Below are 27,205 nucleotides of genomic sequence, written 5' to 3' on the forward strand. Positions count from 1 at the left end.
CTTTTTAAGGTTGTCTATTTTAATGGCTAATATTGCCTTGAATGCTTCATATGCACACTCCTTTCCAGGAAGAACTCTAAAGGTGAAGCTTGTTTCTTCAGCTTTTTGATCAGCTTAAAAAATTTGTCTTTCTGGCACTTTCTGCAGTCTTGAACAAAAGAGACCTAAAGCAAAAACATTAATTTTCTTTTTGTTCTTTCCTCCCATTGTGTATGTTTTCCACATTGTCTTGAAGTTGTCCTCTGTGATATTTTGAGTGAACTAAGTGAACTATGACAATTCACATTAAATTCCAATAAAAATTCCTATCTAGTACAATAGGGCATATTTTAGTCTCTATTCTTTTAGGTATTCTAGCATCTATCCTTGAACATATACTCAGTAGCTTTTTTTGATGAAGTGCTCTCATGATGCAGAGCTGGCAGACCTCCATACTGAATGAAAACAAAGGTAGACAGCTGTTACTTAGCAGTGTGAAGGATTCTCTACTTTGAGAATTTTCTTTGCTTCATTGTAATAAGGAGAAAAAAACAATGTTTCTTCGAAAATGTGATTTATTATAAGAACTTACATATATGTTTTACAATACTTGGTAATTTCTGCCTATTTATATAAATAAGAATGAAAACTTGCAGTCACAATATTTGTGGGGAGCATTTTTGTGCATTTGAGTAACATTCTTTGATCTGTTTTGTTGAAATCAATGTGTTTAATGAGGTGAAAAAAATCAACATTTTTAGTATAAAATTGAGAACACTTCTAGATCTCTTATATCATAGTGAAAGATAAATGATCAAATCCTAGTTAATATAAACATGGAAAGTGAGATAGAGTTCTTAGATCACTTGAAAGATTAAAAATATCCCTTTCATGCTGATGTCAGAATCTCCTCATGCTGATGCCTTTCCTTTGTCATCTAATATAACAAAGTTTTGCACTATGTACCACATATAATATCAAGTGTTGGAAGCAGTATGCTTACCATTACATATTTTTTTAATTTTTAACATATGTGCATAGTAAACAATGCAAATGTATGAGCTAGGAATATTAGAGACACCCTTGGCAAGAAGTTTGGGGAGCACTTTCTATTTTCTCTTTGATACAGAAGTCTTTCTGAAAATTGCGTACTCTTCAACATTCATATAGGTGCAAAATCATTGTGAAAGAGGGTCATCCTCCTGTGTTTCTGAAAGAAAATCACCCTCCTTTTAGCCTTAAGACATCTGTCTTTAGTTTAACTCTTCTGTTTTTTTAGTTCTTGTCTCTAGTATTAGCTTATATATTTTCAGGCCTTCATAACATTTGTATGATTTACAAGTAAGAAATATGTAGAATGCAGGAAACTTGAATAACTTCAGAGCACTGTATCTTTTACTGCTGTATAGCCATATATACATACAAATTCAAATTCTTCTAGAGCAGATGAAGGATGCAAATCCTCTTGTCATCATTCAAGTGTGTTGTATAGCATTTTTATTATTCAGAAGCATTTTTTTTGTTCACATTTCCCTGTTTTTGTGACATTATTTTTCTTGTATTTCTGTTATCTGTTCATCAATCTTGGATCAAAGTGTGAAGAAAACAAAAAGCTACATCCCTATTATTTCACAACCATCTTCTTTGCTTATGAACACTGTTGTATACTGGCTTTGCATTTCACCATAACAATTTTGAAAAAGTTTTTTCTTTTTTTCTTCTTTTTTTTTATTCATAGCTCTGGCATGGTATGGTAATAATAATATGGATTTATTTTTTATAAATCTATAGAATTATAAACAATTTCAGGCTAGATGACCTATAGCCATCTGTGATCTTCTTGAATGACCCCTCTAATAAATTCAAGTTGAAAATATTCTTTATGAACTGGAAGGAAACATGCACTGATATTAAGAAGATTTGTTCCATTTCTAAAAATGCTACGAAATGACAAAATATAAATGGCACAGTACTTCTCTACAGAAATGCAGAACACATGGCTTTTACCCAAAATTGCTGAGGAATTTGGAGGCTGTAACCCTGAGGGACGGAAGCAGTCCTTTTTCCAGTGTTTTTCAGGGATTTGGTACTCTCTACTTATTTTGTCTTTCAAGTATATATGTTTTGGGAACACTTTTCTCCTGCTTACATCCCAAAGTGATTGCTATTGCAGAACTGATATAGTAATTTAGTCCTTGACTAGTAGAGATATACTGATACTTCCACGTGCAAATGTGGATTACTTTTTCAAATTTTTTGTTGTCTGGTTTTTTTTTTCAAATTTTGTTGTTAATCTTCTTATTAAAATAAAGTTGTCATTTCCTTATAATTTTCTGTTTTGTTGAACTATAAATACATATCTAAGAGTAAGAATTCACTATTTTGCTTTTAGAATATAGAAGATACTTGTACAATTTGAATCTAGTGAAATCTTCACAGTGTACTAAATAACAAGACCACTGATAGTAAGAAATGTAATAGTAAAGAACATAATATACCAGAAATATACTTTACCTTTTGTTAAACTTACATAACTAGCTGTTCTGTAACGTATTTTTTAAAATTTTGTTAATTAACATGAAATTAACAAGTCCAGAAACTGCGTGTGGTAGAACACTTAGATTCAGTCACTGCCTCTTGCCCAGGAACTTTGATTGCACGATGATGATGATATGCTGCTTGTTCAAAGCCTGTAATTTTAAAATCACATGTGCAATGATGGGAAGGGGAAGGGAATGTAGCATCTATTTTCATGTGTGGTGGATGTGTATAATATATATATAACTCAGCATACACTGAATTAGAACAGGATTTTTTTTCCGCACAAAAGATTTGCCACCAGATATGTTACTAACTTAACAGTTGTGTTCTGACTTGGTTTAAAAAAAATGATTGGGTTAAATATTTTGATATATTGTTATGTGATGCTGATTGTGATATTAAGACTGCTTAACATAGCAGAGCCCAGTTCCTAGACATATTAATTGCTATACAGGAAACAGCTTAGTCTTGACTACCATTTTGCCAGTCTGCCATAATGTATGGGCAGTCGTCCTGGTTAGCAAATTTCCTGGTTAGCAAATACTTTTGTTAAAAGTGTAAGCTTTCTGTAATTAAATAAGCAAATACCATGTTTAAGTAATACACCACACCAAATGGAAGAATTTTCTCCTTTGAATTTTAATATCCATTGTCAATCCAGTTAAGAGATACTGAAATTAATGATTTATTTTTTACACTAGGATTTGACTGCTCAGATAATCTGGTAACTGGAAGAACTGCAGTACTGAACTTTAATACTATGGTGTTTCAAGAAAGCAAATTTTATTTTGCTTTGTACCATCTGATAATGGGAATAATTGTGTCTGAGGTTGACAAGTTAGTTCAGTTGGAAGGGAATTGCCTATTTCTGAACCATTTCAGAGCTGAATAAAAGATGAAGCATGTGAGGATGTTGTCCAAATGCTTCTTGACACTGACAGGCATGGAGCACCCACTTGTGAAGCTCAACCAACCTCATAATAAAGAAATTTTTTCTAATGCCTAATTTGAACCTCCCTTGATATGCTATTGATGTGTGTCCTGTGATGGGATGAATGTGCTTGGAGGCTGGAGAATACCATCCTTCAAACTAAGTTTTGCAATTGAGATAAGCAGCCCAAAGAATTAAATGTAGCACTTTATGAAGCATTTCAGGACTAGGAAAGAAAACTTTCATACTGTACTATTCTCATAGCAAAGTAGTTATTTTATCTCAGGAACTGAAAGAGTGTATTTAAGTCAAATTCTTTTCAACTGCCGAACTATTTTTTTCTTTGCAGTAAGTTTTCCAAAAGTCCTAAATAATTCATAGTTTTAAATCTTATTTTCATAAATGAATTAAATAGCAGCTTAATTTGTCTTTACTTCCAGCATATTTAAACTGCTAAGTATGTTTGATTTTTTCTTCCACCATGTACTCCTAATTAAATTTTCAGTAAAATTCATCTTTGAGAAAATATAATTACACATCTGTAACTGATGGCAGCCTACGTACAGATATCGTGCTTACTAAGATATTATTTATTATTTTATAGGTAATTTATTTTGCAATTCTGAGTTTAAGAATGGAAGGACCTGCCTGATTTGTTTGTATTTTACAAGTTTCTCTCTATCTAAATAATCTACATTTCAATGAAGCATACCAGTGATTTCTTGATTAGAAATCCTTCTACATCCAAATACAAAATATTTGGTAGAGATCTGTCATTATAATGTTGCATCTAGTTGAACTTAACTGTACCTTGTTCTTTGTACAGCAGCTTATTACACTATGTGTAATTTTGACACTGACTTCTGTGGATGGAGAACACTGAACATGAGTGATGCTAAGTGGAACATAATGAAAGAAGGGTCTCCCTTTGGCAGCAGACTCCCTGACAGAGATCAAATAACTAAATCTGGACATGGTGAGAGACTATATGCACATATATATGAATCATTCTTAATGATGCCTGTCTGATGAAACTGAATTTGAAATATATTCTATGTATTATGTATGTAAAATAGGTAACATTACAGAGAGCATGTTTTTCAGAGATGTTTTTTCTTAGATATTATTTGATTGCTGTAACCTTCATTTCTTTTTCTGGTCAATTGAAGAAATATGAGACTAGATGTAACATTCAGTTTTTTGAAATCATGCCTTTTGAATGGACCTAACTAAATTTCATATGGAGAAAAAGTCATTGTAATGTTTTGTAGAGAACAGGTGAATTAATTAATTTTTCTCCAGGATAAACCAATATTTCTTCCTCCAACCCTTAGTTGATATAAAATGTATTCAGCTGGAAAAAGTTGATTCTAACAGAGAAATGTTTTTTACTGAAATTTATGTGTTCTTCATATACTGTTGGAAGCTCCACAATATGCTTGTTATTATCAAATAACACCTTCAAATATTCTGTTACTTTGCTTCTATTACAATGTAAGTATGACGGTGCTTCCAATGGAGATTCTACTGCTATCCCTTTAAATTAATATTTACAATGGAGCGTATTATATTACATTCAGACCTCCACACTTCTTGCACATTCACATTAAAGGAAAGTGAAACATTAATTATTCTACTTTAAATATTCAAAGGTAAAGGAAATCCTAGTTTGTTTTCTGAGTAAACTCTAGGGAGCTGTGAATGTGTGCATGCATGTTATCTACCAACTCTGTGCATTCATATTTTATTGGTCCCCAAGTGGTGAAGCACAACAAATTGTTGCTATTTGTTTTTTGAGTAGCAGATAATATTTTTTGTTGTCACACCAGGAGGTCAAAGTCTTCCTTAGTGTGTTCTCTGCAAATGTTGCTGTTTCTCAGCTTCCCAGTGCTCACAGCTCCAGAGAAGAGCACTGATATGACTACACGTTTACCACATGGGTTATTCTAGGTGCTGATGAGATGTAGCTGTAATGTAGGTGGCCTGAAGAAACATCTCTGCAGCATGTTAAATTAGGTCATGTGGGCTATGGCTCTGAAGCTGCTTTGTGATACCTGCCTGAATCATTTCGCAGTAGGTTAGTAGCTTTATACAGAGTTACAGGCTGTAGGTTGAAGCCCCTACCTCAGGCAAATCTTGGGGTTACCACACAGTATCTCTCAAAACCAGTAATGATGCATTCCCTGTGTAAGTCAGTGCAAAGGTCGTTCTGGTATGGTTTCATAAAAATCTATTACTATGCCTGCTTGAGCCCACATCACAGCTCTGCAATAAAGCTTTCAGAATTTGAGCAAGTTTTTGTCAGTGTTAAATTGGAACCCTTCAGATTTAAATAGTTATCTGTGACATCACAGGGTGTACATCTTTCTTCTCTCCTGGGGAGGGCAGCATCAAATTTTGATTAATGAAGATCTTAAGGAGTCTACTGTATAGCCTCAGCTGCAAATTAAGAGAGGATCCTTTGATGTGCCTTTGCATTGCAATGAGGGGAGTTTCCCTTATGCCATGGAGTGCAGCATGCCTGCTTGTACACGGTGCTGGAACGGTTACCTCTTTGTGCCAGTCTTGCTAAAGCTCTGTGATTATTCACATGGGGCTGGACCTAACCCTCTGCTTCATTATGTATCCATGGGAAATAAATGGCTATGGAGTGTGACTGAGGCAGCATAATGGCTGATTTTCCAAGATGTAAGGCAATATGTGTGTAATATCAATGTGCAAACAAGACAGCCTTTAGTGTTGTTTTGCGTAGACTTTCATGAAAAAATCTCAGTATTCAGCGGAGGCAGCACTGATGGCATTCAAAATATGCTGCTTTAGGGCCCCTTGAAGATGTTTATCCTTTCCTACCTTTGTCTGAAGCACATCTGCTGTAGTTCAAATCCAAAGGCAGTTTGTTTGCCAGGGTTCAGATTAGATCTTTAATTAAGCTTTCATCCCCACTAGCACAGACAACAATGTCAAGTCTGTAGACCCCATGAGAAAATATAGCTTATTCCACTGGCTCCCATGCTCTGCAACAATGTTAGCATGCTTAAAACTGTGCTAACAGTGAATACTGTATCCTAAAGGAAATTATTTTTAATATAAAAATCAGTTTGTAACATTATTAAATCCAATTAAATTGTGTCATTTAGGGGTAAGCTGAGGTCATGGTTCAATCTCCAGGGTGCTCTTCTCCAGCAGTCCCTTTGTGCTCCCCAGACCGTGGTAAGGGTGATGGAACTGGTGTGAACCAGGTGATGTCACTTGGAACATTTGGAGGACAGACATTGAGTTGCTGGAGCAAGTCCAAGGAAGGGAAACAAGGCTGGTGACTGTCTTGTAGGATATGCCGTATGAGGAGCAGATGAAGGAACTGGGGCTGTTTAGGAAAGAGGAGGCTGAGGGGAGACCTTATAGCTCTCTTCAAATACTTGAAAATGATTGCAGCGAGAGCAGAGTTGGTCTCTTCTCACTGCTGACAGGACAAGGGGAAATGGCCATAAGTTGCACCAGGGGAGGTTTAGGTTGGATATGAGGAAAGACTTCTTTACAGAAAGAATTGTTAAGCACTGGAGTAGGCTCCCCAGGGAAATGGCGAGTCACCATTCCTGAATGTGTTCAAAGACCATCTGGATGTGATGCTCAGGATCATGATTTAGTGGTGAGTTGTTAGAGTTAGGGTAGTATGGTTAGGTTGAGGTTGGACTTGATGATCTTGAAAGACTTTTCCAACCTGAGCGATACTATGATTTTAGCAATGGCTGCACAAATACCAAACTTTTCTTCACCTTCTTTCCTCATCTTTGGATTTTATTGCTAAGGAAAGAGCCAGGATCACAGGAGCATTCATCAATTCTACTTTTTCTTTATTTATTCACAGGGGCAGAGTTGAAGGGATTGCTGTTTCATTTATTTACGAGTAATTTTCATGTGCCTCACAGAGGACATGGCTAACTCTCTGAGGTAATTATTTACCACTGGAGCATGACATATTTCTTATATTTCTTTAAATTTTGTTTACAGAAACATTCATTTACTTCAGTGGATCATATCAGATGTACACAGAGATAGCCGTGTCTGATCTGGAGAGTCCCTTCCTTGTCAAGCAGTCCCCTGGTCTTTCCTGCTGTCAGGTAACCTTTGGACATTAACCTGCTCCCACCTTTCTAAGCTGTCACTCACCAGATGTATTGAAATGGTATTTTTCTTGCTATTAGTATTGCTGCAGAAAAACTAGCTCCATTTGAATTACAGCAGAACAAGAAACACTAATCTTTTAGGAGGAGCAAGGTATTGTTATAACTGCTTTGCTGTTTTATATTTGTATCTGATTATTATTCTTTCTAAAGCACCTGGCTCATATGTAAGGATATTCTGTGTGGTTGTTTTTTTTTTGTTTTTTTTTTTTTGTGTGTGCTATGTAAAATATAGCTGAACAAAATTATGAGGGCCGTATCAGCTCACAGCCTTCCTTTTGAGCAAAAGCTGGCAAAGAATCCTCATGCTGTTATCTGTTAGCTCTGTTAGTTGGAAGTATTCCCATGTCCAGCTTTCCTTTACAGGAGATTTGTGGTTTGGATTTTCTTGTTGGATTTTGTTTTTTGGATTTTTTTCACAGATTAAATGTGCTAGAGTGTTTAGAGAGAATTTGCTGTCGTGTTCCAGATACGTACTAAGTTTTATTCATAGAATAGGATGCTTATTATGCTGAACTTTGCAGTAATTAATTGTTTAACTTGAAGTTCTTTTTGTTGTTTTTTGTCAAAAATAGCTCTTTAGGGAAATGCAAAAGGAGTTAGTGACGATGGCACTTGACCTGAGGAAAAAAAAAATGAAAAAGGGGAGTAGGAGTTCTATTAAGAAGGAAAAAATAAGCAAGTCTGTGAGTAGAAAAGAATGTTGCAGTTTTCAAAGAGAAAGAAATTCAAATTGAAATTGAGGAAATACATATAAATAAATACACATATAAGAACAACTTTTTTGCTTTTCTTTTTGTTTTGTTTTTGTTTTTGTCCTGAGTATTTTGTAGATTTTCATTACCTTCTTTCATTACATTCTGATATAAGTCATAGAGGAGAAAAGAAAAAAATACTGAAAGTTTTAAAAATTGTCATCTAGTGTTTGTGGTTAAAAATAGCCCTTTTAGAGAACCAAAATAAAATCTAGACTGGTTACTTAATTTTACAAAGTCAATGTGAAATAGAAACTATAGTTTCACCTAGAAATTTTTTGTTCCAGAAACAAAGTGAGAAAATGTTTTAAGGATCATCCTGCTATACGTGTCTGGAAAAAGAGTGTTTCTGAAAACTGGAAGCTTGGCTTTCTGCCACCTTTTCCCTGTAGGCTTTTATTTCTGGGAAGGAGTAAGGAATAGCAGTTGCTCATTAAGATGTGTATTGATGTGTTATGCTCTCTGTATTTAGATGTGAGATGTCTTATGTTGGATGTCCCACTGAGAGGATAAAGGGATCACCATAAAGAGATCTATGTATGTTAATAGCTTTACAAGTCTTTTGACTCTAGTGGTTAAATTAAAAAATAAAAATAAATTGGAGTTGAGGGATAACAGTTTTACATTATGCCTCACTGGCTAATTGAAGCTTAGAAGTAAATTCTTTGTGCAGCTTCCTGTAGCAGAGTCTTTCAGTAGCTGTCAGCTAAGAAACATTTTCATTTAGCTCAAAGTTTTAGAATTGTAAAATTGAGTTTCTAGTCCCTGCTCTCTGCTTATGTCTCTTCAATGGACGGAAGTAATCCTATAATGGAACATGTAGAGTTAGCAAGCAACAGTAATTTTATTTCTTTACATAAGGAAAACTCAGCAGTTTTTTTTTTAAATATGTGATAAATATACTTCTTTTTTTAAATTTAGTTTATTTAGGATATGGGTATTCAAACAACTCATTTAAAAAAGTGTTTGAATACCTGGTGCCGAGTTATTCTTTTTCTAAATCTTGAGATTATCTTATACAATAAGGAATTTCGATGCACGAAGGGGGGAGAACTAGTATCAGTAATAGACCATGGACCATGATGCCCACAAGATGATTTTAAAAAGAAAAAAGTGTTGCAAAAAAGGGAACATTTCCATCAGTAACTGCTAACCTACCTTGTACTATGTAAACACATCAGAAGAAACTATCGTTTTATATATTCAAAAGTGGTATCTTTCAGGCACTTGCTTTTTTTATGGGTTAAATTTGGTGCCTGAAGTGAAAAGTAGTGCATCCATGGGCATGATAACTTTCAGATTATTAGCCAATTATCTGTATGTAGACTTCTCAAATTTACCAGCCCTGCTCTTTGACTTGATAGGCACACTGATGGCCTGCAAGCCATAGGTGTTAATATGATAATTAGAAAAAAAAAACAACAATTCTCAGTGTCTGCCTACCCTTGAGCTACTACATCCCTTAAATAGAAAGTTTTCATTGAATCACAATATGTGCATAAATTTATGTTCATCTCCATGCTCTGCCTGGATTTAATCTTCGGAAAATTAGTTATTGTGAGAGATCTTGATGATCAGACCTTCTTAAGAAAAAGCAGCAGCCTCTAGGTTGTTCCATGTCTACAGTTAAAAGCTCGTGCTGCATCTATGGGGTGACCTATAGTGTGTTAGAGAAAACTCTGAAGGGAAGGGTCTGTCAGAGTGAGGATGCCACCGAGGGACTGTGGCCCATCAAGGCCCTGAGCTGAAGCAGGGAAAGAAGAGTAAGAAGCAATGAGTAGAGAAGGGAAACATATAAGAGGTGGCAAAAACAAAACAAAACAAACAAACAAGAAAAAACAACACAACTGCTACTGACATACCCAACCTCCTGCTCCATTGGTCATCTCACCAAAGGAACTGGTTCAGGCTGTGTGCAACCAGAAAGGAAAACAAAAAGTTAAACCCATGAAGGAGATGTTAAATGCTGATATTCCCCTTGGGAATGGGGTACAGAGGTGTTTGCTCAAGTATTTGTTTATTTTCAAACATAATCAATGATAAGGAGTTTGTATTCAAAGTGAATTTAGCAAGAGTTACGTGCTCTCAGAATGCACTATTTTGCCACTTATTAGTCCCAAAAAACCCTTGGAAATAATTATATTGTGTTGACTGTCCTGCTCAAATAAAATACCTCAGTTTTTTTCTTGTATATAATTGAAAGCTAATGCAATCATCTGTTCTTGTTCTGAAGCAGAAGACAGGTTTCATTTGGCTATTATCCTAATGTGGTCTGAATTTCTTAACTCATTAAATTTTTGGTACAAACTGGAGGGAGGAAAAAGAAAAAGGAAATTTACTTTAGGCAATGTGACAATCCAAGGTGCTCTGTGTAAGGACATGTGAAGATGGGCAGAGAACTGTGCAGCATCTCATTCACAACATTTCAAGCATTATCAGTGCTTTTGAGGGTGGTAAAGTCTGTAAATATAAAAAAGGATTTTGTTTTCCACTATGTGAAGAAGTTGAAAGAGCTCACACTAAAAAAGTAGTTTTTAAAAATGTTATCTTTTCCCTCCAGTTCTCTGCTTAGCTTTTGTCTGGTTAGGATTAAATAATTAAATCTGGTTTATTCTGTATTTCAGACCAATCATAGCATGATGGGCTTCTCTTTGCTGAATGATTTTTTCTGTTGGACAAGCAGTAGCTTTTTTTCCAGCTTAATTGCTGCAGAAATTGTTTTTTATTCTTACTGTGTAGCAGTCAATCTACTTGTTTCAGTCTATTGATATGTTATTGCCCAGTATATGATTGTCTTCAAATAATTGTCATTGATATTGACTATGGAAATAGAGGCTCATAAGGCTCCCTGAGTATAAAAATCTTATCCAAGACTTCAGAGATTAACATATTCATTGAGCTATTCTATATTTGACATCTGTAGAGCAAAATAATCTTTGAAAACTTTCTAAGTCCATAGTAAACTGAAGTGAAATTAAAGGAGATCATTTCAGTTGGTATATAACCCATAAGAGATGCAAGTTAAAAATATTTTTTTAATAAGTTTTACTTTTTTTTTTTGGCTCTATTTTTGGACATAATACTACTCCTCAGCACGCCATTCATAGCTCTTTCTTTTATTCCACCATAGTGTATGTATAGTCCTGTCTATTTTTTTGTGCTATAGTGCATATATTTGTTTTTCTCCAAATATAATGCCTCTTATTTCTGTGGAACTTAGATACAGAGAACAGAATAGCACTATTTGACATAGTGTATTCTCACAATATTTTTTCAGCATGGCTACCACCAGTAACTGTGCATTTTTTGCCATGATAAACAGGAGCCTGTATGCAGTGTTCATAAAAATCTGCTCCTGTGGGGGTGACCCACTGTTTAACAGCTGCTGTTACAGCATAATTGCTAGGTAAATGTTGCCAATAAAATATAGTTTTCATCAGACCAAACAGATGGAAGTTAGAAGATGCCAATTCTGCACTACACTGTGGGTGTGGTAGGACAGTCCAGCTAAGACTGGCAATATGCTTCATGGTCTTCAAACTGGTATGGGGCCTGGTATTCTCTTGTTGCAAGATAAAGGTTGTCTTCTCTGGTGTGAATCTAGAAATCTGAGCTTTCAGCTTAGCCATCATCAGAATGTAGTGATTGGAGTTTGTGATTTGTCCAGGTGACAATGTCACATTATTGATAATGATGTAATTCAGGAGACTGTCACTTTCAGCTGACAAACGGTGTTCTTTCTGTTCTGGTGTGAACATTCATGGAACCCAGATGGCACAAACTGCAATATTTCATCATTGCCACCGTACTTTCCAACACACTAAAACTGATATTAATCTCTGTACTCAGTTTCCTGGTCATAATCCATTGATTCATGCAGATGAGCTGATTTAGATGCTCTTCATAGTGTGACAGCTATGTGTGAACATCTGGAATATGGCTTGTCTTTCATGTCACTGTTGCAAAATACACCACCCACCCCCTCACTGTGCTCACATCCACTTTTTGATCTCCATAAACATTCAGCAAGCATCAGTGATATGTCAATGGGTGCCATTTTCTTTGCATGGAGGAACTCAGTTCCACACCTTTGCTACACAGTACACTTCTGCGTCAGATGCCATTCTGTCAGACTGCTACTTTGCTGCCATCTGCCACATGACAACAAAATGTAATGGAATATTGGTGGGAAGGTTCAACCTTCCGTATCTACCAATATCTATATTGTAAGCCAACATAATGAAATGGGAGGCATTCATTCTGGAGCCGTGCTCTCATATGATTTGGTGTTGAATTAATTGTAGATTGATGATGCTGTTTTTAAAATGTTTCATTATGAACTCTGTCAACAGGTAAGATTTTGGTATTGGCTGTCTCAGGACTCACAGCTTTCAGTTTTTAAGAGGACTGCCTTGAATGAAAGTTTGGAAAAAATGTGTGATATTTTGGGAGTGCATCAGATGGAGTGGACAAAAGCAAGTATACCAGTAGGAAGTGCAGCTGGGGACTTACCTTTTCAGGTAAGTCGAAATTATGTTACTTTCAAATGGTAACTACAATTTAACCTTCAGAATTGTTACTTCCATAATAGAAGGTAAAAAGCGAATTTCTATCCTTTAGTGCTCATCAAAAAAAGAGGAAATCAGCTCTTTCAGTAGGTATAGGTATTAAACAGTAGCATCATTGTTTACCTCAGATTTCAGTAAATGACTAGTGAATTGTTTTTTTAAAAAAGGAACTTCAAAAACCTCTCATCATTGAGGGCTTAATTACATTGTCTAAAAGTAGAAGTGCAGAACCTTGAATTTAAAAGAACTCTACTTTCATTTGTAATCTCCTGAATACTTTCTTGTATTTATAAATGCATCCATATAATCCTTACGTTCACAGTACTATATGTAAGACATATTTTTTCTTTTCTATTTTTATAATATTTTATACTCTTTTACAAACAGCAAACTAGAAATGAGGAGAACCATTAATGAATTTATTAGCTGAAAGAAAATCAGAAACATTGATTTTGTTAAGATATATTTTACATATCTTATGCACATCACAGAAAGTATAGTTATTCACTAAAGCAGGGCTGGTATAGAACTCAGTTAAACTGAGTTATAAACTACCTTGTTTGTTTGCCTTGAATAGCTCATTATGGAAGTTGTATAGCTTTTATCAGTTCCAGCATGAAGATAGCTCATTCAAGCAGTGATGTCTATTATCACTTGAGATTGAATCAAGGTTGCCTGGGTTACAAAGCTTTCCGAAAGTAAATGTGGTTATAGTTTTGACAGTTTAGGAATAAATTTCTCACTGATCAAATCTCAATCATAGTTGTTATGGGCTGATAATCCAAGTTGGCTGTAGGTCATATTTATATCCTATGGAGAGAAAGGGTGGTCAGGCACTGGAATGGGCTGCCCAGGGAAGTGGTGGAATCACTGACCTTGGAGGTATTCAAGGAATGTTTAGACATTATGTTGAGGACCATGGTTTAGCTGGAACAATTGATGATAGGTGGATGGTTGGACTGGATGATCTTGTAGATCTTTTCCAGCCTTGGTGATTCTATGATTCTGTGATCATGTCATCACTAATGAACTTGCTTACTACTTTTATCTTTACAGATCATTTTCCGAGCTACCGTTCTAGCAGTGAATGCTACTGTTGCTATAGATAACATCAGTATAACAAAGGAATGCAAAGTTGTGAATATATCGCTATCAGCTTTCAAATCAGGAAACCAAGGCAAGTTTCCCAGTTTTCAATACATTTTCTCTGATGTTTGCTAAATGTTATTGGGATCCAGCTGATGGCTTAAAAATACCTATAAGAAATTAGGGTGTAATCTGAGGAAAACGTCCATCTGCTTTAATGAACTGTACATAACAAAATTTTCATCCAGAATGTGCTTTAAGTAGTTTGGAGTAGTTCTGTGAAATAAGCTATAAAAGAAATGTCCAGGTATCACTTACTGTGTAGAACCTGAAGAAGCAAAGCATCTTACATCTTCCACTGATGAGCACTATCTTTAAGGCAAGAGGGTACTTCCATCATCACTGTCAAATACATAACTCAAAGCAAGCTCCCACCATACTTGCCTGTGTGCCTGCACTCTCTAATCTTGAAATACAAACAGATGGAAACATAGTTATGACCTTCCATTAGACTGTTGCTTTTTGATATCTCCAGTACTAATGCTATGTTCCAAAATGACGTGCACTTAAATGTAGTCAGTCGTAATGCTATTAAGTTATACCCAACAGAAACCTGAATATCATCTGTGTTGAAAATTTTAAAGGCAAGTTGGAATACTTCAGTGTTGAATTTTTAAGGCTTCCTTAACTGTCTGGTTAAAAGTAACCAAATAGCTGATGAAAGATTACTTTGACTTTTATTTTCATACACCTGCACTCCCTATGTATGAAATCACAAAGGCAAAGCAGCAATATAATTATCTAAATAAGCTGAAAAACATTCCTCTCCTTCTCTTTCAGAAATCTACTGAAATAAGGTCAGAAGGCTTTGGTTATTTTTTTTTAACCTTCCCCTTCCCCATTCATTGAAATTTAGGTTGTTTTCTGATGTGTAGTTTGCAAACGTTTTCTTGTCCTGGAATTTTCACTGTGAACCAATCTTTGCTATGTTTGAGGGGTGCTCTTAATTTAATGCCTCCTGTTTTATTATGTTGCCCCAATGACATCAGAGGCAGATGTTGGAGGTATGATAGTAGAGGTAGAGCCCTCCCACCACTATCCCATCACATTTTATTGCTGTCTGACAGGTGGCAGCAGAGAGGGAGTCTGATACATTGATGTCTGACATGGTAATGAATATGAAGCACTAGTGTGGAATTGAATTCCTCCATGAGGAAAAAATGGCACCCATTGGTATGCACTGACACTTGCTGAATGTTTACATAGACCAAACAGAAGATGTTAGTACGGTGAGATGTTCTAGATGAATGTGCAAATTTTTATAAACACAGTATGAAAGCTCTTGTTCACAGCTGGTGTAAATGAATAGCTAATGGTGCTGACTATGTTAAAATGTTTTGGAGCTGAGAGTTTGCCCTATCAAACAGTGTTATTGTGCTCTTTGTATCTGTTGTAGTTTCCATGGAAATAAAGAGGAGGTATTACTTTGCGGACAACCTACATATTTGTGGGGACTAGTCCAGGTGATATGTCTGCCCTTGCTCTCGTGTGAGTGCATTAGTTCTGGCATATGTCTTGCCCACCTGAGGACTGGTATCCTTAGTTATTGTCGTCAGTGCCAGTGGTAGTAGGGAAACTGCTGCTTTTTCCAATCCACTCAAATTTCCTTTAATTACTTACTTATCTGTCATCAGGCAAGCACCTGTTCTAGAGTTTAATTTCAATTCATGGAAAAAAAATTCCTAAAATATCTCATGCTTCTTCAGTTATCTAGCTTCTAATTGTCTGGCACTTCATTTGCACATGCTTCTTCTATGTGTTTCAATTGGTAACAATTTTCTTGTTTGTCTTACAAAAATTACCAGACATGTAATGAGAATTTATTTTTCTTAAAATGATGAGACTAGTCTATTGTGTATTTGCACAGGGCTACATTCACTGTATAGTCTGTTCTAACTATGAACAAATTACATTTTTTGTTGCTCCCCACATTGACCTGAGAAGATTTAAATTCAGTTGTGTTCCCTCTTTAGAGTTAGAGTGTGGTGAGAATTTTATGCCACGTATAGGAAAAGTACCATTTGTACATACCTTATAATTTGTTGAAATTATTCTGTTCTTATGTGTCTCCTGGTCAAATAGATAAGTTTAGCTCATCTGGTTCTGTTGCAATTATGAGATTCTAATTTTCTTTTTTAGTATTATGGTAAAATTTAGACATTTATTCCAGATTCCTAGTTTCATTGTACAAAAATACATATCCTGGACTAAAAAAGTCCTTTAGATCTATTCTTCCAAGTAGTCAAAAGTAAAAACAATGTAAAATATAAGCTATGAAATGTTCTCTTTTTCAAGTGCTGCTACTCCTGACTATTAGCTCACAACTTTACTTCTGCAGCTGAAGAATTTACTGTGGCTATAAAGCTATTAGACATGACTTCCATGCATTAAGGCAGAAGAGAAAAGTGGCTGTCTTTTTCAAGTTGCTGATTTACAGCAATGACCTAACATACCTGTCACATTGTGTGCTCATGCTCTGGAAGATGAATGTTCGCCATAATTTCTAAAGTCTGCAGTCTATGCTTTTGGTGGAGTTCAAATTCTCACTTTAGCAACTGAAGAATTACATAGTATAGGAAATAAAAAAATTGAAAGTATTCTGAGAACATGAAGGTATTCTTGGTATTTGCTCTGAACTGTGGCACATCATCCCATAGATTCTCGCTCTCTTTTAGTTTATTATTTTTCTGTTTACTTAGTGTAGATTGTCAGATTTTTAACTATATCTAAATATCATATTGTAGCTAAATGTGTGTATACAAGGTGCATGTGAAATAATATACGTTAGGAGATATATATAAATATTGATTTAAATTTATGCATTCATACAGAAAATATACATTTAATCATCATTAGCAGTACAGTGTACTATGTAGTTAAGCATAAGCATATTCAGACCAGCCTTAAATGAAGTAGTTTGTAAACTGCCCATAATCTCACTATATATGAAACATTTAATTTCACTGAGAAGGCAAATAAAGAGAATGGTGTGTACTGTTTCTTAATAACTGCTTCTGTATTGTACCTGTTTAAATGTAATCACTATTGGGTTTCTAAGAACCACCTTTGTAAAAATAACAATTTCCTTGGTACTATAAGAATTTTTCGTTATATGGATAGGTGCTAATCTTGCCAAAGCATGAAACTACTTCTGAGGTTGTAAAATCAAACTCTTTCACGTCAAAACATGCCTCCTATGCTTGCTATTCCTTTGCGTCAGCCAGATGAGTAACTTTTAAAGGTGAGGCCAGGATTAACAACAACCTCAGAAGGATAGGCCAAAGAAGTGAAAAGGTTGCCAGCTTGTAAACAGAAGGAACATGAGGCTGTAATTGCCTAGACAGCTCGAGCTTGCTGATATGGGAGAAAAGTAACCAGGTGTTTGGATGAAGCCAGGGAAGGAAGAAAGGTGTTTGGGCGCTGGATTGGGATGAGATGTTCAAATAGCCAGTGAAACAGGTCCAGGAGAGAAGGAAACAATGAAAGATAAAACGGCTGGGAAGAGAGGGTAAAACAAGCAGAGAATGGAAATGAGGGCTGTGGGATAGAATTGTGATACTTTGGGAGGGAACAACATGAAGTTCCCTCCCTTTTTTAGTAAGTGATGAAAGACTGAGAACTTAGGAGCGGTCTGAGGGGAAAAGGAGCTGTCTAGGGAAATGGCTGAGCAAAGAAAGGAGGACAGGGTGGAGAAAGACAGGGGGGATTTCCTTCTTCCCAGTGAGACTGGGTCTGAAATAAGTGATCAGAGAAGAGTAAATTGTATGATAGGAGAAAAAGGGAAGTAGACTGTGGAAATGAGGAACATTGAGGAATTGCTGGTGGCGTGTTTTTGTCTGAAACCAGACAGGCTTTCAAAATTCCTATACAACCTAGAAATCTCAAATCTAACTGTTCTACTTCTGTCAGTGTAATATTTTTAGGACAGAAGAAAGGAAAAAAGGTATATCTCATTCTTATATATTTACTTCAGTCTGATTTTTTGTACACACTGTGGCAACAAATATGGCATTAGGTTCAACAGAGGTACAGGACATAGTAAGATGGCCTAAATAATGGTCAACATTCAAATACACTTGTTGGGATTTTTTGTCTGTTTTTTTCCAAATAGTCTGATTTACTATTGATGAGCTTTTGCATTTTTAAATTTTATTTTTCAGTGTGTTTATACTGAAAGTGTTTAAAAGTAATTTAATAGGGTCTGTATGTCCACTGATAAGCTGTTCTTGGATCCTAAATATGAAGATGTCAATAAAGTGACATCTAGTTTTTAGTCTTTAAAGTGTCCATTAAAAAAAGAAGATGAATGTCTTGATATATGAGGGTCTTTATAAACTCCTCTTAAAGTAAAGTGAAGGTTTTAAGACAGTAGTAATGATTTGATCTTCTCACCTGAATATTTTCATGCCAGGCTTTCCTCAATGGTGCATTATGTGTTTTGCTGCCAGACCAGGAAAGATCTGAGGGGGGAGGTTTGTGAGCTGTCAGTCTTGTAGAAATCCATACATCATAATCATTGAATTTTACTACCATTTTCAGGATGTTTATTAAATTTTTGATAGGCATTCATTCCGCTTACAGAAGAGCTGTGCACCTAATTTGGGGATATTTTTGAGTGAAGTTTCTCAAAACAAACAAAAAAATTATAATATGCAAAAACACTTTCTAGCAACCCAGAATCAGCAAGAACTTCAAGTTATGATAACAAGTCAGCTCAGGGAAGCCTGAATCCACTGACACTGTAAAGGCAATTTCCTCCAAACATCAATACCAGCAATAATTTCCTCATACACAAGGAGCAGAAAGCTCAGCAGAGTCTGTAGGATTACTTGACAGAGTATAATTAGAGCATGTAAGAAAGTTGGGTATTAGGACAGAAGGTAGATTGATTTGTGTCTGTTCACTGTGAGAGGAATTGCAGAGGTACCCAAATGACTGTCTTTCACTATTGACGATCAAGTGCCTGTCAATGTGATCATGAGACAATAAGAGAATTGAAGCATTATAAAACATTCATCAATTCATCAAATGAATTTCACTCAGGCTCCACCACCACACTCTATACATTTATCTTCCCTAGATTAAAAAAAAACAAAAACAAAAAAACAAAAAAACCACAAAACTTGGTTTAAGAATTACTTGAAGGTTTGAGGGTTATTTTGTCTTGAAGTATTCATTCATGCTTAAGAGAAATGCATCGTTTATGTAGTTACAAATTATAGAAATAAGAAGTCTGGGCTCAGAAACTCAACTATTATATCTTTCATTTTTGCATGTTTTTGAGTAACCATTTGTGTATAAAATTTGTCAAATTCTTTGTAGTTCTCCTTTTAATTTGAGATATTTAATTTCTTTTCTTTAGAGCTTCTAGCAAACAGAAGATAAATCAGAAATAGCACACTTTTGTCTTCCCATTAGTATGTTCTGCCAGTGGATGATCAATCATTTCCATTGTGCCTAGGTCCTTGTATATCTGTGAATGATTCTGCCATTATTTCATGCTAGAAAAGCAGTCTTTCCGAAGAAAAAAAGAATCATACTTCACACTTGATCTACATCATTTTGTGATTGACATTTCAAACTCACATATACCATATAAGTAGAAAAACTATTTTGTATTTGATCTCTTAAATGTTATATTGTTTTCATTTGGGTTTTCATCTGCTTTGCTTAATAACACACAAAATTTTGTCTTCTTTAGAAGCCCTAACTGCCACCAATAATGATATATAATATGCAGCCAAATATAATTTTCAAACCTTTGTCACTACAGTACTTTGTGTTTCATAGATGTCTTCCTTTTACCAGTATTATAGCATATCTTTAATGCCTGGTATTTAGCTTGATTCTTATTACAACTAGAGAATGTTTTTGTTATCTTTTAACATACTTGCTGAAATTCAATAAATAAGGGATCTGATTTCTGTCTCTAGAATTATTCCCTCAAAGATCTTGCAAAACTCTTGTTATTGCTTTATGTGCTCTGTTTTTCTGCTCTGCAACATGAGAATTGCAAGGTCTGTTTTCAGCTGATCCTCACCTGCTTTGTGTGCTTTGGCTGCATAGCTTTTAGAGAAAAGTTTTCATTTTATGAATGCAATGTGTATAGAGATAGCTCAATTGTTCCTGTGGGACTGTTATCTTACTCTGTTTTTATAAAACAAATACGGCATCTTTTCCTCACAACTCTACTAGACATTTTTCTAGGATGGTGTTGGCATATTGGAAATGTTTTCTTTCTTTTTCACACTGTAAAGTTTTCTTAGTAATGTCACACGTACAGAGACAAAATGTTTCTTACCTCATTTCAGCTTCTGTGTGTGACTTTGAAAGCGATGACTGTGGTTGGTTTGAAACTGCACATGCAGATGGGTTTGATTGGGTAAGAAGTTCCAGTAGTTCTCTTGAACCCACTTTTCAGCAGCAAGCTCCTCCTCAAGATCACACCTACAACAAGTCTGAAGGTAAATCAATCCAGGCCTAGTTACGGAGGGCTGGCATATATATACCTGCTCATTAATCAGTTTTAAAGTGGTGTCTGTGAGCTATTTCCAAACATTTAGAAAAACTTTCTTTCTTTAGCTTGAAAAGTTGTTTTCTGTTTTCTTTTCTTAGGTCATTTTATGTTCATTTTGAAAAACAGCAGCAGCATTTCACAAGTTGCTCAGCTACGAAGCCCAGAATTCCAACAAACAGGACCAAATTGCACAATGTCCTTTTGGTATGGGAAAAAAAGATTTAAAAAGTCTGCATCATCTCACGTTGTTTTTCTTGGATTGAAATTGTGGCTATAATTTACTGTAGTACGCAACCTCCTCTGCAGTATTTATTGTCTTTGTCTATTCCTTAATCAGGCAGTCTTCATTATAACCAATATGTGGGTTTAAGCTGTAGAACAGAACTGAAACATGGGATCTATTTGCTGTAAGTCTTTGGGCAAAGTTATGTTAAAGGGCTATGTCTTCATATATATAGGCAAATACTATTATTTTGATAATATTTTGACTTAAAATCAAATTGAAATGTTATCTCAAGACTTAGAAATCATTCAAGAACCTAGTACCTCACTGAATCATCACTTATCAATAGAGTATCCAAAATTGAATTGTACCTTCTTTGAATGAAATCTCCAGTGCAAGAATTAGAAATCCAATTTTGATCCTTTTCCAATATTCATAGGGAAAAAAACTATTTTAGCTATTTTCTTACCATAATCTATATAGAATCTTGTCAAAGAGGGAAATAAAAAATGAACTGTAATTATTTGTATACTAAGATCAAATATGTATGGCATAAATGTTCACATGAGTTTAACATTATTCATTTTTTCACTCAAATACATTTACCATAAAAAAGAGTTCTTTATCAAGGAGTTATATAGGTCTGGAAATACCACACTGCTGGAAACAGAACTGGGAACAGAATCAGTTTAGTTGTATGATTGCTCAGTTATATGAGCATATTAATTATTAAAATCATTAATATCAGTATTAATGATTTTAAAATGTGGTGAGATCTTCCAAAAATTCTATTAAAAAAAAAAAAAAGGCAACAAAATGTTGTTTTTGTCATTTTAGGTATTACAGTTACGGACAGTCAGTTGGAGCAGCAGAGATGCAACTGCTTGTGAACGGGTTGGATGAGCCTACTGTTCTTTGGCGGGTATATTACAACCAAGGAAATCAATGGTTGCAATCATTCATTCAGCTTGGACGTCTTTCGCATCCCTTCCAATTTTCACTCAATAAAATCAGCTTGGGATTTTATGATGGTGTGTCAGCAATTGACGATATTACATTTGAAAACTGTGCTCTTCCACCTCCAGCATTAAGCTGTGAAGGTCCTAATTGGTTTTGGTGCAGAGACACAAAAGCATGTATCAGCCGTTTATTGGTGTGTGATCTTGTGGATGACTGTGGGGATGGATCAGATGAAGACAAGTGCAGTGAGTACATTCCATTATTGCTTTGTAGCAAAAGAAATTGACAATTCATCCCTGTAGTTAAAAAAAAAAAAAAGGCTGTACTTGTACTCTTTCTTTCTATTAGTGTCATAGCAAATGATGATGCAACTCAATATAGTTGCCAATAGAATTCTCTGAAAACTGTTAGCCTAAATACATATGACGAGTAACATCTAAGGGTAAATATTATTCAACCTCTTTTATTCAAATGAGTCATATTACTTTAATTATTTTGTAAGATGCACACATTTAAAGCATTTTGTAAACCGCAATTAAAGTTTATTTTAATGAAGAGAATTCTGTCTCCCAGTTGATTTCAGTTAATGTGCTGGTTTGGACTACACTGATAAAAATAAAATAATATACACTGACTGAAAGAAGTGCACATTCTACCTCTATATAGCTCTATCTAGCTAGAAAATATCTGTATTATTAGAAGTTACTAGTTATTCTGGGCATCACTTTTCGTTTCAGAGAAAGAGCTTATAGGAATTGAGGAAAGCAGTTGATCATTCATGTTGTAGTGCTAAAGGGTAGAGTTGATTTTCTCACCCAAGAACTCAAAAACATTAAAATTAAACAATTACTAACTAGCAGGTGCTTTATCACATCCTAAGGTAACCAAATTATGCAAATCAGAGTGAGTCCAAGAAACACTGGACACCTTAAATGCTTGAGGGGATAACTGACTGCACTGATATCTGCTGAGTATGATCAGTTGATCTGAACTTCAAAGACAGTGCAGGATTTCCAGCTTATCTCAAGTTCTCCCACTTGAAAAATGCTTATCTTCCTTTACCCATTATGAAGTCTACAATAAGAAAATACTGAATGACTGATTTTGCAGTTTTAAACATCATAACAAGTAAAAGCTTAAATAATATATCAAAGAATTGGCTATTATATGATTAATAATTAGATGTTAATCATTAATTACTGTTTATGAAAGGTAGATAAAAAGCTGGAACACAAGTTAACCGTTTCTAAAGCAGTTTTTCTTTGCTTTAGAATTAATAGTTCTAATGAATATATTTTGTCTTGATGTCAAGTAATGATGTGTTATAAACGCCTTTTGAATTTAGCTGCTGTTCTATAAAAACATATTAGTTTACTTCTTGCATCTAACCACACATTTAAATTCTGGAATTTATTCCATCCAATTCATTAGTTAAAAAAAAAAAAACAACTTAAGGATTTTTTTTTAATACTTTAATTATAAAAATGCTTAAATCCATTTAATAGCATGAATAGTATAATTTTCTTCACAGTATTTATTGAACGAGTGAATGATGTGCTGATTACCAAATGTAATGAGAAAGTACATAATTAAAGGTTTTTATTTAATTTTGTTATTTTTCCCTATACAAGGGTAAATTTGTTCTTTGGGGGAGAGTTTTTGCAAAGACCATATGGATTTTTATCTATATTACACGTCTTTCAAAAGGAAAAAGAAAACAGATTATTTTCTTTTTCTCAGAGCGGGTGAATAAAGAGTATATTAAAACAGTACCGCTGTCTGATATTGTTGTGCTTACTTTACATCTGACATTTTGTTCTGCATATGTTTCAGACCCTGACCTCCAGTGTAACTTCGAAAATGGGCTGTGCAATTGGGCACAGGATACTGAGGATGACTTTGACTGGACCAGGATAAAAGGACCAACCCCTACGGTTAATACAGGACCATTAAAGGATCACACAACAGGCACAAGTCTGGGACATTACCTGTATGTGGAGTCTTCAGAGCCACAAAAATTTGCAGATAAAGCAGTTCTACTTAGTCCTCTCTTCAACCCTTCTTACAATGGAACCTGCATTTTCCGCTTTCATTATTACATGTCTGGAAAGCAAGTTTACACTTTGTCAGTCTTCCAGAGAACTATGAGTAATAGCAGGGGAATGTTGCTATGGTACAAGTATGGAAATCAAGGAGAAAGATGGATAAGACAGACACTGTACATCAGCAGCTCTAAGCCATTTCAGGTATGATCCTTCTAGGTTGTGTTACGTTTGTTTTGATGCAGCATAAATGCAGAAAGTGTATAAATGACTGTGCAGTCTAAAAGCTCTCAGTGACTGTGTGTTACCACTTGACTTTGCAATACGTTTGTGAGTTGATTTTCTTTGAGGAAATACTTCCAAAATTTTTTTGGTTGGAATTTATTTTTTCCCATCTCTAAAAAGATTATAATAACCTTTTAAGTATGAGCAAATGATATTTTAAGTAGGAGATATGTTTTTCAACATTGTTTACAACAAATTTATTTGTAGATCTGCTACAGAAGAGCTTACTTACTTTTGTCATCTGTTTCCCCAGTGCTTGAAGTGCTTAATATCTCATAAGTGATATTCAGGTTTAAAAAGAAAGATTTACTTGTTACTATTAAGTTAGATGGGGTTTATTCCATTTTTTTTTTTTAGGTGCCTAGTGAATAAAAAAACAAACTCTGAAGATGGCCTAGATTTTTTTTTAACACAGACATTTACTTTACTTTTTCTCTTGCAAATTTAAAAGATGAGCATATACTTAATTGATACCATATGTTCCTCTTCCCTCACCAAGCAAGTCTGTCATTTATTTACCACATGCCAAGAAAAAAGATCATTGCTTATCAATAGTAACCTTACGTGACTTACATGACAAAATGTTCATGTTTTTTAGAATATTTCCATGTGGGTAAAGCCATTTACAGTAGATTAAACAATTGTGATCTCCTTTGGTTGTGTCAGTCCCTTCTCAACCTTTTCCTCAGAATTTTAAATTTCGCAGGAAATCTCTTTTCTAGGTGCTATCAAACTGTGGCTGAAGTTTGTTACTGCTATATTAGATAGATATTTTAAATCTGTTTTAATAAGGTATCAGTGAGCAGAACAGGTCAGATGAGTGAATCAGGAAATCCAGAGGTAAATTATTTAAATGGAAAAACTGCAGGTCTCTGAGCCAAGATTAAGTTAACTTTAGCATTAGAAATATACAAGTAATAAAACTAGCTGAATATATACATACTTTGTACTTGTAGTTATCTTTTGAACTTGAATGGAGAGCTGCAGTTCTCACTTTCTTGGGAGGAGTTGAGTGATGTGTGTGTGTACTACCAGTGGAGGTCTCCAGAGGAGGGCCAGCAAAAATTATCCAAGGAAGAGAGCACCTCTGTGAAGACAGGCTGAGAGATCCGGGGATATTCAGGCTTGAGAATAGAAGGTTCTGGGGAGACCTGGGAGCAGCCTTTCAATATCTAAAGGGGAACTGTAAGAAAGAAGTGAGCAGACTATTTAGCAGGATCTGTTGTGATAGGACAAGGGGAAATGGTTTTAAAGAAAATCGGAGATTTAGATTTGGATATAAGGAGGAAATTTTTTTTTATTGTAAGGGTGGTGAGGCACTGGAACAGGTTGCCAGGAGATGTGGTGGAAGCCCCATCCTTAGGTACATTCAAGATCTGGTTGACTGGGGCTCTGAGCACCCTGATCTAGCGGTAGGTGACCTTGTTTGTTGCAGAGGGGTTGGACTAGATGCCCTTTAGAGGTCTCTTCCAACTCAAAAGATTCTATGATTCTTCAAAAGCTTGTGATTCCCCCTGTAAGCAAAGAAGCAGAGTATTCATCTGCAGTATTTCAGTAACTGTTCTCTATATGTGACTCCCTAGATGCATTACAGAAATAATCAACCCCTGTGATTTTGAAAATAGAACAAGAATTTGGATTAATTTACTTTTGCTGAAAACCGCAAGTGAAAATTCATTCCTTGTCAGTGATGTTATTTTTATGGGGCCCTTGATACAACATGGAAAATAAAAGACAGTTGAGTGTACTTACAACTTGGCTTGATCTAAATTTATTTTCTTATCCCTGAGATGTCTACTTAGATGTTTTTTCCTTATGAATGTATTGCATAAGGATTAAGGGATAAGCAAATGAAGGGTACATCATTGTGTGAGTGTACTATAGGACACCCACCCACAATGACAACACTGAATAATTTTTCTTTAAGGAACTAAATGAGTCCTTTAGGTCCTTATGGAGACTTTAACTTGCCAGATATTAACTGGGAAACATCATGCAGCTGATTCAAAGAGGTCCAGGAAAACCTTAAAACACCTTGATGATAGCTTCCTGGCATATGTGCTAAGGCTCAGTGACTGCGATGGGGTGTGCCTCCAAATTCAGCAGTTGAAGCGCACAACATCAGATCCTGAAACAGAAGAGAAGACACAGAGGAACCCCTCGTGGTTCTAGACATACAACAAAAACTGTAAGATCCATCCTGTAGGCCACTTCTGGCTTGACTTGATTGCTTGCTTCCTTGTTCCAGGTCTCAAATTCATTGTATATGCTGACATACCAGTTGAAGTTCATTAATTTCTGTTGTTGAAATTCATATATTTCATCAAAATCCTGTGTTAAAAGATGCTCTAAATTCATCAAGGACTTCTGTGTTTCTTAGATTTCTAATACCAACTTGTGTTCATTTTTCCATTATCACTCCTGATCCATTCTCTGGTAGCAATTTTCTCTCAAGGATTTTGTCATAATGGATTTCCACTCTAGCAACAACTTCATTTTCAGCTTTCACTTTATCTTCCTTTCCCTATTATTCTTTGTGCTTTTCCTAATAATCTGCTGAGATTTGTGTGGGGTTTTTTTTCTGTTTTTGTTGTTGTTGTTGTTTTGGGTTTTTTTTTATTTTGTTTCTGTCTATTGAGTGCTGCCATTATTTTCTGAGTCTTTTCATTTCTGCAATTATGCTTCGTGTATACTGATATTCATGTGTATTTCTTGCAGCTTGGTAATTCCCTTTCCAGGCATTGCCTATGTTTTTTCATCTTTGTTCTATGTGCTGGTTTCTTTCATCTCAGATACGTTTGCTTGTTGCACAATACTCTGGTTTTCAGATTTCACAGAATCACAGAAATGTAGGGGCTAAAAAGAACCTTGTTTATTTTAACTGGCAGGCAGTGACTTGCAGAAATGATTATGTTGTGTATGGGAGCCGTGCCAGACCAAATTCTGTAGAATACTTCATGTCTGTACTGTTGGAAGTATCAATATGTTTGGTATCATTGTATTTCTTTAGTCACAATTTTTCTTAGAATTTATCTTCAGTAAAGTTCAGCAGTTTCCCTTCTTTGTATAATTCTTGA

General features: G+C 35.2%; 1 protein-coding gene across 1 annotated transcript in view; it reads left to right on the forward strand.

Annotated features, from left to right (window-relative positions):
• The window catches only part of MALRD1 (MAM and LDL receptor class A domain containing 1), a 210,036-nt gene that overhangs the window by 25,054 nt on the left and 157,777 nt on the right, over nt 1-27,205 (forward strand). The window contains exons 10-17 of the mRNA XM_065731331.1: nt 4,281-4,427; nt 7,460-7,569; nt 12,740-12,907; nt 14,012-14,132; nt 20,413-20,565; nt 20,717-20,822; nt 21,679-22,046; nt 23,635-24,047. Of these exons, the coding sequence (XP_065587403.1) occupies nt 4,281-4,427; nt 7,460-7,569; nt 12,740-12,907; nt 14,012-14,132; nt 20,413-20,565; nt 20,717-20,822; nt 21,679-22,046; nt 23,635-24,047 (1,586 nt within the window). The remainder of the gene's footprint in view (nt 1-4,280; nt 4,428-7,459; nt 7,570-12,739; nt 12,908-14,011; nt 14,133-20,412; nt 20,566-20,716; nt 20,823-21,678; nt 22,047-23,634; nt 24,048-27,205) is intronic.

Source organism: Cyrtonyx montezumae, unplaced genomic scaffold (genome assembly GCF_038088225.1).
Source record: "Cyrtonyx montezumae isolate F1298 unplaced genomic scaffold, pur_monq_1.0 scaffold_14, whole genome shotgun sequence".
Classification (NCBI taxonomy): Eukaryota; Metazoa; Chordata; class Aves; order Galliformes; family Odontophoridae; genus Cyrtonyx; species Cyrtonyx montezumae.